The 12140-nt window shown below is 48.2% G+C and overlaps 1 protein-coding gene across 1 annotated transcript in view; it reads right to left on the bottom strand.

The window, feature by feature from the left end:
- The window catches only part of ADAMTS16 (ADAM metallopeptidase with thrombospondin type 1 motif 16), a 180983-nt gene extending 169403 nt beyond the window's left edge, over positions 1–11580 (bottom strand). The window contains exons 1-3 of the mRNA XM_023588862.2: positions 11507–11580; positions 11325–11427; positions 3859–4184 (exon numbers count right to left, since the gene is read on the bottom strand). Of these exons, the coding sequence (XP_023444630.2) occupies positions 3859–4184; positions 11325–11427; positions 11507–11554 (477 nt within the window). The 5' untranslated portion in view covers positions 11555–11580. The remainder of the gene's footprint in view (positions 1–3858; positions 4185–11324; positions 11428–11506) is intronic.
- Positions 11581–12140: the final 560 nt, after the last annotated feature.

Here is a 12140-nt window from a genome sequence, read left to right as displayed (position 1 = left end):
CCAACGGGAATGGATTTTATTATGCGGGCAATGAAAAAATGGCCTAAGTCAGACTGTGGGGATGGTTTCCAACTCTTGAAATGTGGACTTTAAATGGGTGAATCCTATTGTATGTGAACTATATTTCAATAAAGTTAAAAAAAATTGATCTCCTAGAATTTTCATCAGGCTATGTGAGCTAACAAACATGAGGCAAGTGCCAAAGTATCCGGTAAGTTACTACTGTTTATTTTGCTATGGCCGTTGCCATCACCACCTCCTGGGCTGTAACTGGCCCAGCACTCCTCTCCATCAGCTGCTGTCCATCTGTCCATTATGGAATGTCACTGCTGTGTGCTGCAAGTGTGCTTGTGGATAGTGGTCACAAAAGGTCCATGCCATCAACTTATTAAGACATTAGGTATGAAAGATAACATTTTTTAATTAAAAACCCACTTAATTAAATAAGAAATATTTGAGTCAAGATGTTTGGTGGCAATACCAATATGAATGTTAAAATATGTTTAGAGTTTACAGATTTGGTTGGTTTACTATGCTTGGACTTAACTATACATACATTGATCTCTTACATTCACAGACGTTGTTACCATGGATTCCATGAACTTGGTGGGGGTCGGTGGTCCTTCCGAGGACCACCCTTTATCGGAATTACATTCTGACCCTAGTACGTGGATTCGGCTTGGACAAAAGTTCCCCCCAAAACCACCTTCATATGCCCCATACTACCCCTCCAAAGTTGGTTAAGGTGTCCTCCTCTGGGTTCTCTGAGCACGCATATCTGCCTGTGTTCCATCATCCTGGAACTGCCAGTTCACTCTCTGGCCCCACGTGCCACAGGCCTGGAGACGCACAATTCGGAAGGCCGCCACTCACTTGACAGTGGTGAACTCCAGGCCAAAGGTGGATACCTGTTTGCATTTTGTCTTTTTTCTTCATGAACATTTGCTACAGGAGAGCTACACTATCAACTCTTCACTGTTCAGTGTTTGTCCAATCAGGAGTTAGAGGACTGGCACAGAACTCAAAAATCTGAGAACAAGGGAAAAAATACTAATTTGGAAATGGAATTACCTCACAAACGTAAACCATTTTCTCTACGTGAATGATAAAATATATTAAAATTTTTAAGCAATAGATTTTTAAACTTAAAAGCAATGTTCTCACGCTGTGGATGGAATAGGCAGAACAGGAAATAGAGTTTCCCACTGTAGCAGATCTCGCCTGCCGAAAGTGCTCTCCACTAGTCGCTGCAAAGGCGCATGGGTGAGAAGGTGGCAGACAGAGAATTCTACTGAGTTTCACTCCTAATAGAAAGCTGAGTCAATCCAATCCTGCTAAGGGCCCTACATAATGCTTCACTGAGCTCTAACTTGGCCTTTATTTGGAATCTGGAAGAACCTAGAACAGCAGCAGCCATCACCTAATGTAAAAGGCATGCTGGTTTTTCACATATGTCAACAAATTTGAAAAACGAGGAATTGGGATCACCATTAATCAGGGAAGAAATAACAGACCTGGCAGCTACTTGAGGGACATTCCTGCTCAATCTTATTACATAGCTAAACAGAGGGCTTTTTATCCTCCTTTCTCTTTTTTAAAATGTCTTTGATTTGTCCTATTTTATGACTACTGGCCTTCCACCTCACAATCGTAAGTCTAGCTCATATTTGTAATGACCATCTCTAGACAAACTACCAGTGAAGCTGGAATTTATGGATTGGTGAGATTGATGGTGAAGACATATATAATTCTATCTCAGTGACCACAATGTGAGAATTCAGGGTTTATTACCCATGGGAGTCTTTTTTTCCTTTGTCCTTCTTTCTCTTTCATGTAGTTGTTTATTTATAGCTTTTGCAGTTAACTCACATGAAGTTCAAGGAAAGCCAGAAATCTGAAGCAGCCACCACCATCTCTTCATAGGGACAGACTCCAGGGGCACGGCCCAGCCACCGTGAGAGAGCCCTGGGTCCTCAGGCCCGTGGATGCCAACAGCCTTGGTCTCCTGCTACCTAATGTGAAGCACCTCCCCTGTTTTCTACAAGCAAATCCAAGGTCACGAAGCCCTGAAGGGCAGGGCACACCTCCCTCCCACACAGATGGCCTCCACTTCTGGTTTGAGCCTTTGTTGAAGGAAGCTGAGGATGAGGAAACTTCAGTTGGTGCCTTACATGAAGAGTTCTAGTCCTTTAGTTTAGGAGGATCTATTATTCTTGGGAGAGTGTGAAAGAAATCAGCCACATCGTCTTCATGCCTAATAAATGTGGCAAATGGCCACCTTATCTACCCCCAGTAACCCTAGCTCTGTCCCTGACAATGCATTGTTTCCTCTCAAACCAAAACGCTTTTACAAATAAAAGTAGACGTGAGATCAACCCGTATCAAATTCCCACAGAAGGTACACATTGAATCTTTTAAAAATATTTTTTGTACGAACTAGCATTTGCATATGAATTCGTCAGCGTTCTCCAGGGAAACAGAGCCCACAGTATACATATGTAAATATTATGAGATTCATTACAGGAATTGGCTCAGGCAGCCATGAGGATTGGCAAGTGTGAATTCCATAGGGCAGGCTGCAAGCTGGGAACTCCAACGAAGGCTTCAAGGAATTCCCCAGGAGAGGCTGGCTGGCTGAAGTAGAGAGAGAAATTCTTCTTTCTGACTGCTGAAAGGAGCAGTTCTCCCTTTAAGTTCTAAACGGATGGGATGAGACAGCACTCATTGCTGAAAACAATCGCCTTTGTTGATTGCAGATCTAATCAGCTAAAGATGCCATCAACTGACTAATGATTTAAAGCCACAAAATATCCTCACAGTAATAATCAGGTCACTGCTTCCTTGACCAAACAACTAGACACAGGAACCTAGCCAAGCTGACACATAAGCGTAACCATCACAACATATATTTAGTATTTTAAGATATAGCTTATGAAAGCCCTTTCAGCATCTACAATTCACACACATGAGACAACCTTATGAGATTTAGCATCTGAATTCCCTTTTTCCAAACAGAGAAAGAGATGTGAGACACCAGCTTAAAGCATAAATGCAATACATATTCAAAAACCTGTCTGCCAAACCTTTAACATCTTCAAGACCTTAAAATGATTTGACCACACATTTTCATTATACTACTTAAACATTTACTTAAAGATCACTTTTTTTACCTTAGGCTTCTGTTGAGGTCACGGTTTGTACATCTGTGCCTACATGATTAATTCTGGCCAAAACTCTAAGAATCTGCTACACATTTCCCCCCCGAAAAATACAGAAATATTTTAACCAAAGCAAGTCATTGAGACCACAGCTTGGGTGGACGTTGGGCCTGAGGAATGCATGTGAACTCTCAACGTGGCCAGATGCTTCTCAGTGTGGGGACCCTGCAAAGGGCAGCGCCTCAAGCATCTAAGTGATGTTTAAGGTCTAAGTCAACTATTAACAATGGGAAATGTACCAACGAGGTATTAGTCTAAGACTGGCAATAATGGACCAGTAAGTCAGAGGAAAAGTGTGTCCTAGAAGTTAATATGTTCAGATCTAGTTCTTACGTATAATTTTCAAACTGAAGTGCTCTGCTGCGATTATTCTAGACTAAACATGGATATATATGTGTATCAGGAGGCATGCACACTATTTCCAAATGGGCCAAAGGAAGCAATACAATATAATTAAGAAAGTATTATTTGTCAATTTTCTTCCCAATTTCCAGATCAAAAACTTATAGTGCTATAAAGAAGACGCAAAAATGTCTGGAGGGTGAGCTCCGCTTCTCCCACCCCTTTGCACACATTCTCCTTCCCCTTCACAGTGCATCTGAAATCACGCCTTCCTGGGAGAGGCGGGGGCTGTACTCACCAAACCTTGGCAGGTGGAGAGAGCCACCGAGGAGTCTTTGTGGGAGCGCGAGGAGCCTTGATAGAAGCAGAAGTCCTCCGGGGAAAACGCCTGCACGGCCTTGGTGCCCCCCCTCCCCAGCGTGTGCACGAGGAAGCCTGGGGCCACCAGGCTGCTGGACGAGGTCAGGTCCAGCTGGAAGTCCTGCCCGAAGCCTCGGAGCCGAAGGTGGAGCGAAGCGGCTCCTGGCCCGGCCAGGGCGCGGCGCCGCCGCTGATGGTGCGAGATGTCGTGGGACACATAGTTCCCGCGGCTGTCAACCTCGTAGGCAGACACCAGGTCGTATTCTGAAAGGGAAAGAGCGCTTCAGAACGCTGGCCACCATCAGGGGCACTCAGGACGGGATTTACTGCCAGACGACGCACTCACCCCGTGAAAAATGACGGGGGCACGTTCCGCCTACCCCTGTTCTCCAGCTCCAACGGTGGAACAAGTTCAGAGTTCAAAGGGAAAGTCTGAAAAGGGGTCTTGAGATGCGCCACTGCTGTCCCTATAATGTTTTAACCACAACAGCAAATTCTGTGACACTAAAAACAAAAATGGACTACAGAATAAATAAGACCAGAACAGACGTTTAGGGTCCTATGTCATAAATTTTGTTTATAGAGGTTTAGTCATTTTAATGTTAATACTTTTTATAGTTCTAAACATTCCTTCAATCATGTTCTGCTTTTGACAAGCATCTTCATTGCGCTGGATAAGAAATTTTAGCTTAAGATAATTTTTTTCAGAAAACAGTTATAAATACAAAAACATACAGTAGGCATTCTTTGCCACTTAATTTTTAAAAATAATCATTCATGTCTCAAACATGCAGAAGAAAAGGCAGCCTGCATGCACGTTCCAGGCGGCCCAGCTGTTAACCTCTGGAGAGCCCATGGCATGTATTTCCTCCCAGGCCTGGCCATTGCTGACCCTTGCATTGGGCTGGATTCTTGGGACTTGATTAGATGGCACCTAGGGCCTTTCAGAGCCCTAGGCTGTCCTCTCTTTGTTGTTACTTATAGTATGTTCCTTAAAATGTACTCAACTAGGTACTCCTTCCAAACAAGAAAACCCCAAGATGCTCTCAGATTTCGGGGTACCCATGCAGGACCACGGGGTTCACCTTCGGGTGGATCCTACAACCATCTCAAGGTCAGGTGGGCCCGTGAAGAGGATATCATCAGAGAGCATGTGGTGATTACGGGCACAGGTTATGGGCATATCATGGAAGGAAAGGTGAGAGCAAGTAGTGCATTTTTTGTACAGTTGAATTATTCCCTCTTTGTCAAAGGTGTAGAGAGAAACTTTCTGGTTCAATCAAAATCCTGGGTCGGGGGGAGCAGATGGGGTACCCACACAGGAGGTCCCAGGTTCGGTTCCCAGTGCCTCCTAAAGAAAAAAACATACAGACAACGAGCAGAATGACGGGCAGACAACAAGGAAACCAATGATGGAGACAAAAAAGAGAAAAAAATCCTGGGGGGAGCGGATGTAGCTCCACTGGTTGAGTGCCTGCTTCCTATATACAAGGTCCTGGGTTTGATCCCTGGTACTTCCTAAAAAACACAACTAGGAAGCAAATGAAAAAACGAGCTCTCACCGGGGAATGGATGTAGCTCAGTGGTTGGGTGCCTGCTTCCCACGTACGAGGTCCTGGGTTCAATCCCAGTACCTCCTGAGAAAACAACAACCCTGGGCTGGGTCCTCAGCTGCCTTTAAATATGGTGATTATGTTCTCCAGAGCGGTGGCTTCACTCCTAAAAAGGAGCATTGACTTCTCCCTGTCTCCACCAGGCTCCGTTCACTCACGGCCCCTGCTGAAACGCCTTCTCTGGGTGTCCCACCCTCAGTGCTGGCACAGGTGGCTTCTCAGCGGTATTCCACTAACGCCTGACCAGAGACGCCTCCGGCCCGGGCAGATGGAACTTGGACAGAAGCGGGGCCGTGTCCAGCACGCTCGGGGTCAGCACTTGCCGCACCGCCGCGACCCCAGCTCGGCATCAGGCCCTTCTCCAGGTTCCCTCTGATTGGACGTCAGATGTCACCGCCAAAGGCTCACGAGTCCTGGCCCTACACTGGGGCGACGGTCCTCTAAGATTCAAAAGGCAGCTTCCCCCAAGATCTTCCCAGTAATAAAAGTAATCCGCACACCCCCTGGTTCAAGCGCTCCCATCCTGATTCTAATATTCTTAGGATGTGTTTCTCTTCCCCTTTCATTACTGCTGAACGCAGGGGAGAGCGTTCTGTGGGATGCCTAAAGCCGGGATCATTTTCTCTTCCGGCCTAAAGACTTAGGCCGGAAGAGAAAATGAAACAGCATTGCACAGAAATGGCATTTGACCATAAGAGAACAGAACTTGAGTAACTATATTTTCTGGAAAAAGAAGTGTTGCTTCACCACCCCAAGCCTTTCAGAACAGGTGCTGTCTGCACTTTATCACCCTGTCCTGGAAGGTAATTTCATGGTTACACTGCATCAGAGTCATTCTGGAAAGGCCTGAGTTGGGGTTCAGAGCATCAAAGGTGGCAGAGGCCACGAGATGCTGCCCCGAGAGCACCCTGTGTTTGCTCAGGGCGAGGGTGCCAGGCCAGGCAGGTGGCCGCCCCACATGGCGGGGTCGGAAGTTTAACTGGGGGCAGGGAGGAGCAGGCAGAGTAAGGGGGGGTGGCCTTAGCACCCCGAGTCTCCCTCTCCCTCATCTCAGGAGCTTGGAGGTGTCCTCTTCTCACCCCAGAGCCAAGCCGAGCCTGAGGACAGAGGGACAGAGGGGAGAAGGCCGCGTGAGCTGCGGCCACAGGCCCAGGAACTCTGGCCACCCCAGAAGCTGGACGAGGCCGGGTGGGCTCCCCCGGAGGTACTGGGTGGAGCTCGGCCCTTGACTTTGGCCGTGGGCCTCCAGGGCAGTGAAGGGCTGTGATTCTGTTGCTCGAATGCACACAGTTTGGGGTGATTTGTCAGGGTGGCATGGGGATGGCCGGGGACAACTGGCTGAGGTGAGCCGTGCGGATTAGAGAGGCTGCAGGTTGTGCAGACAGCTGCACGGCATCACCGCCGAAAGGCTCGTCCGAGCAGGTGCGTCGTGGCGGCCAGGGCAAGATACACCGAGCAGCTGTTTCACTCAGAGATGAGAACGTCGAACGACCGTACGTACTGACGGCAGAGCAGAAAGTAAATCAGGACCGGGCAGGACTGCACTGTGTGAGTGGAGCCGCGGCTGCTCCCAAGACAAAACCGGGCGGTGCGTGCTGTGTGGGCCGCACCCCTGGACCACCTCACCTCGACGGCAAGGCCTGGTCTGAGGGGCCTGGGGAAGCGGCAGCGCTGCCCTCACGTGGCCGGCAGCTTCCCAGCAGCAGTGAGGAGCCCGGACATGCACCAGGGATTGTTCCAAACAGCGGTGAGGGAGCAAGGGAGCGCGCATTAAAAGGCAATTACAGTGTTAAAAGTTAGGGTTGCTCCCAGAGGCTATAAGCCATCTATGGCCTTTATTTGGGGAGCATATAAAATTTATCCTTTATTTTGGGGGATGTAAAATACTTACCTTACACAAATCATCACTGATACGTCTCTTTTATACACACACGCACACATACCACAGGGCTGCGCTGATAAACGTTTAACCACCATCTCTCTGGAGGAAAATAGAAAAGGGCCTGGCTGACAGCATCTGCCCACTTCCGGGGTGGAAGTGCCCCCACTGTGGCTGATGGGAAGGGCCAAGGCGGGTCCCTGAACTCGGGGCTGGAGGGAGACGCACCGCAGTCTTTCTGCTATTCGGGCACATGGACACATATAGCCACAGAGCATCGATAATGGTAAGTAAATATGAAGATTGAGTTTGGGGTGCTTTTAGCACTGTTATTAATAGGATACATTTTATTGTGAGTCTACCTATTTTAATTAAACATGTTTTCACAACCAGCTCTCGAGAGCACCCCGCGCAGCCATCACAGGGCTCTCACGCTACCCTGGCCTGAGAACCTGCCACGGAAGAAGTAGCACCTTTCAAGGGGTCCTCAGACAGCGGTGACTTCCCTGAGTGACACTCGGCAGTGCCTGGGGACACTTTCGGTCATGGCAAGTGGTGTATGCGTGCGGAAGGGGGGATGGGAGTGGGGGTGGACTCTGCTAAGCCTTCTCTAACGCACACGACGGCCCCCGCCACAAAAGGTCAGTAGTTCTGAGGTCAAAAAGTAGTCCTTCGTATGAAATATGAATTCTCAGTTACACATACATGATTGTGGAAAGTCAACAGGCAAAGCGTCAAAGAATGAACAAAATAAGTATTGCATCTCATCACACATTTATTACTATTTGAAGAGAACTCAGTGTGTACTTGTAATAAATTCACAATTTTAAACTGACTTTTGAGTTGCTGTTTTAAGATTATAATCCCCAAATGTTTTGGTTTGTAGCTTCAAAAAGATTTTGGTGAATCCTCAGATAAGACCTTGGTCCTTTATAGATTTTTTTTAAAGGGGAAACATTCCCACACAGCTGCGCAAGTGGGTACCCTGAACTATTTGATCTCAAGGAGAGGAAGATTCTGGATTCAAAATAACTGTATGGAGGAGTGGGTGTCGCTCAGTGGTTGAGCGCTTGCTTCACATGTACAAGGCCGCAGGTTCGAGCCCCGTTGCCTCCCCCCTCCAAAAAAGAGATTGCATGGGGTGTAGACCCACTCAGGAATATGCTGGAGCCAGTGTGCCCCAGCTTCAGAGAGCTGATTTTGCATATTGCTTCCTAATTCTGCATTCTGTGTGGTCAGGTTGGTAGTTTGAAATGGGGCATAGTGGGGGTATATGCACCACGGAATTGGCAAATATTACAAATCAGCCCCACAGCCCTCCCAATCCACCCCAAGGGCCGTCGTTAAACATTCGCAAACACGCATCTGCCCATCTGGGAGGGGGGCAGCCCCGTCTCCTGTTGAGCAAATGTTTGAATGTGAATCAATACGAACTTGAGACACACAAACACCATGTCTCTCGTGCCCAGTGAAACACAGTCCTAAAGATCTTGCCCTATGAGCTAATTTACTCTGGAATTGAAAGTTAACTAATCTGTGATGTATCTGCACTGAACAGGAGCCACGATTTTTAGATTTGTAGGACAAAGTGTTCAATTCTCCTATTAGGGGATAGGGAATCAACACAGGAAAATAGAATTCCTCTCAGTTTAGTTGTTCATTATTGCCTCAAAGAATATATAGAGTTTTCTTTCCTGTTGTGTAATTATATCACTCATCAAAGTTTGTACTAAAAGCTTGAATTATGTGTTACTTTAAACAGAACTTAAGGCTAGAATATTTATTCCAAAGCCAACTTTAATAATGGATCCCAGACCTTCAAAATAAGCTGACACTAGTGTCACACAAAGGATAGTCAAGCGCTACTATTTTCAGTCAAAACAGGTGACACTGCTGAGCAAAAACTCCTTTCTGTGATACCCTCTTGATTTAGCTTTTTATTTTTAAGGCATAAAAGCACAGAAAGGTAATAGTGCGCACTAAGCCAGAGATCTCCAGAGACAATGGGCTCATGCCTTCCTCTCCAGCTTCCGACCAAGCCAGGTTGTCCTGGAAACGGTGTCCCTGAGATGGCCACGAGGTGCCCAGTGATTTCAGAGTGTGCCCAGCAGCCTGACGCTGCCAGGTCTCAGGCGAGGCTCCCTGCCAGCCGGCGCCAGCAGGCTGCCCTCAGCGAGCCGGGGGAGTCCCTCCTCCCTGGGGGACAGCCCCGCCCTGGCAGGAAGGCTCGACTCCTCTTCTGGAGGTGGTTCTCTGTCTATAACTTTCCAACTTTAAATAAGACTTTATAAATCAGTAACGTAGGCTGAAAATTCTGAGTCTCTCTAGAAATTTCCTGATGTTAAAGAACTAGAGTTTTTATCCAAAAATAAATAATTTTTTTTTACTTAAAAAAATTTTTTTTTAAGTAAAAGGTTGGTACAGAGTTTCTGTTTGGGGTGATGTGAAGAGTTTCGGTGACTGATGATGGTAATGGAAGCTCAACACTGTAAATATAATTACCACTACTGAATTGTATCACTGAAAGTGGTTAAAATGGGAAATTTTAGGTTGTATATATGCTACCAGAATAAAATTTTTTTTACAAACTGTAGAACTGTACAACACGGTGTGTACAAAAGTTAACACTATAATATTATTTTATCAACTAATATTACCACACTAATGCAAAATGTTAAAAATAAGGAAAACTGTTGGGGGATATATGGGAACTCTACTTCTTGCATGTTTTTCTATAAATCTATAACATTTCTAATTTAAAAAAAGTGAATTGAAACACCAAATGTGGATAAGATTGAAGCATCGTAGATTATATTGTAAGATAAACTTTAACGGAGAAAAGGGCAACCACGCAAAAAAGTGAACTTTAAATAAAAGATTAATTTCCTCTTGCAAACACACAGTGAAAAGTGAATTTTTAACATTGCATACGACTTACGACTAGCGCCCCCTGGTGGTCCCCAAAAAGATCCCATGTTTGAGTGCTAACCTACTACTTATTTTATTAAAGCCTATTGAACATACATATATTCCACTGGGGAGAATGTCAATATTTAAAGCATATATGAAATTACTGTCTTTAAGCTATTTAATGACTATGAAGAAGCTATGTTTGGGAGTTTTAAAAATTATTAACTTTAATTTTCTAGAATTTTTGAAAGTATGTTGGGATAACTAATTCTTGACTAAAAGCCACCATTAACACTTGCGACCCCAGTGTATCCTTGGAAATGGTGCAGTTGCTAATATTTAGTAATCATCAAACAATTAGGTTTAGATCAAAACCACTGAGCACCCAATTTTAGACCACTCCTTTTGCACCTACCCCAGTGTGGTAGCAGGAGGCACAGACCCATTCCACTGAAATGCCACATGTACAAACGCCTCTTGAGCAGTGGAAGCAAAACCACACACGGCAAAACCCGAACGTGAGATTTGTTTTCATGCCAAATCACAGCACAGGACATACGTACTGCTTATAATGTCGTCATACCTAATTGTCCATTTTACGCCCTCTTAGGTTTCAATTACTCTGCGATTCTTCCACAGCATCAACTTGGATGACAAAATAGAAAGCCTCAGGTAAAGATGACCTGTGGTCTCCTGCTCTGAGAGTCAAGGGGGGACCGTCTATTCTCAGCAGGGGCGGGAGAACCTCTTTCTAACTGCTTTGATGGGTGCATTCAAACATCCTCTATATTACTGCTAAACTCAGTTTTCTTTTTAAATGTACTTCCTTGCGTCTTTCTGGCTCACCCTGTCAAGAGGTGTGAATATGGAGAAGGCACAGCAGCTTCTTAAAAGGGAGCCCGAGGAGCTCTGGACATTCCCACCTGACGAACCAGCCTTGGGGGGGCTTAGCAGCTGATACAACGCAAGGACTCGCGCACCCCCGCCCCGTCGCGGACCTACCTCCAGAGTCCGCCCAGCCCGGCGGCCCCGGGGGAGGACGAGGGTCCGGGGCGCTCCGGCTCGCAGGCGCTCCCGCGGCGGGTCCCGCGGCGCTCGCAGGTGCCTGCGGAAACAGCAGCGACACCCGGTTGAGACGGCGGGGACTCCGGCGGAGGCGCGCACGGGCCCACCCGCACACCCACCTGGGCGAGGAGCAGCACCCAGAGCGCCGCGCAGCCCCGGGCGCGCATGGCCCAGCCGCCCCGCGCAGCCCCCGCGCCTCGCGCCGGGCGCCCGCGCCGCGTCCCCGCGGGGGGCGCGCGGGACTGCATCCAGGGGCGCTCGGAGGCCGCGGCGCGGGACCACGCGACCGTCCCCAGCCGGACAGGGTGCAGGACGGCCGGGACGACCGGCCCCGGCCAGGGAGAAGGACAAGTCCCCGTGCTGACGCGCGCCCGCGCCCGCGTTATTACAGCGGCTCCGCGCGTCGGGGGCGGGGTGGCGGCTGCGGGGGCGCGGCGGAGCACCCGCCCGAGCCGTGGGAGTGCGGAGGGCCCAGGAAGGGAGGGCAGGAGGGAGGAGGAGAGGGGCGAGGGCAGGAGGGAGGAGAGGGGGCAGGAGAGGAAAAGCGGGAAGGAGGGGAGGAGAGGGCCGATGGGGAGGACAGCAGGGGGTTAGGGGGAAGTTGGGGAGCAGGGGAGAAAGGCGGGGGCAGGAGGAAGAGAGAAGGGGGAGGGGAAAGGAGGCCGAAGAAAGAGGCGACCGGAGGGGTGCCAGAGGGGGGCGAGGGCGGGGACGGAGCAGGGCGCACGCCCGCCCTGGGTCCTGCTGGCCGGC

Source organism: Dasypus novemcinctus, chromosome 2, assembly GCF_030445035.2.
Source record: "Dasypus novemcinctus isolate mDasNov1 chromosome 2, mDasNov1.1.hap2, whole genome shotgun sequence".
Classification (NCBI taxonomy): domain Eukaryota; kingdom Metazoa; phylum Chordata; class Mammalia; order Cingulata; family Dasypodidae; genus Dasypus; species Dasypus novemcinctus.
The sequence above is the reverse complement of the archived record's forward strand: the minus strand, read 5'-3'. Positions and strand labels throughout refer to the sequence as shown.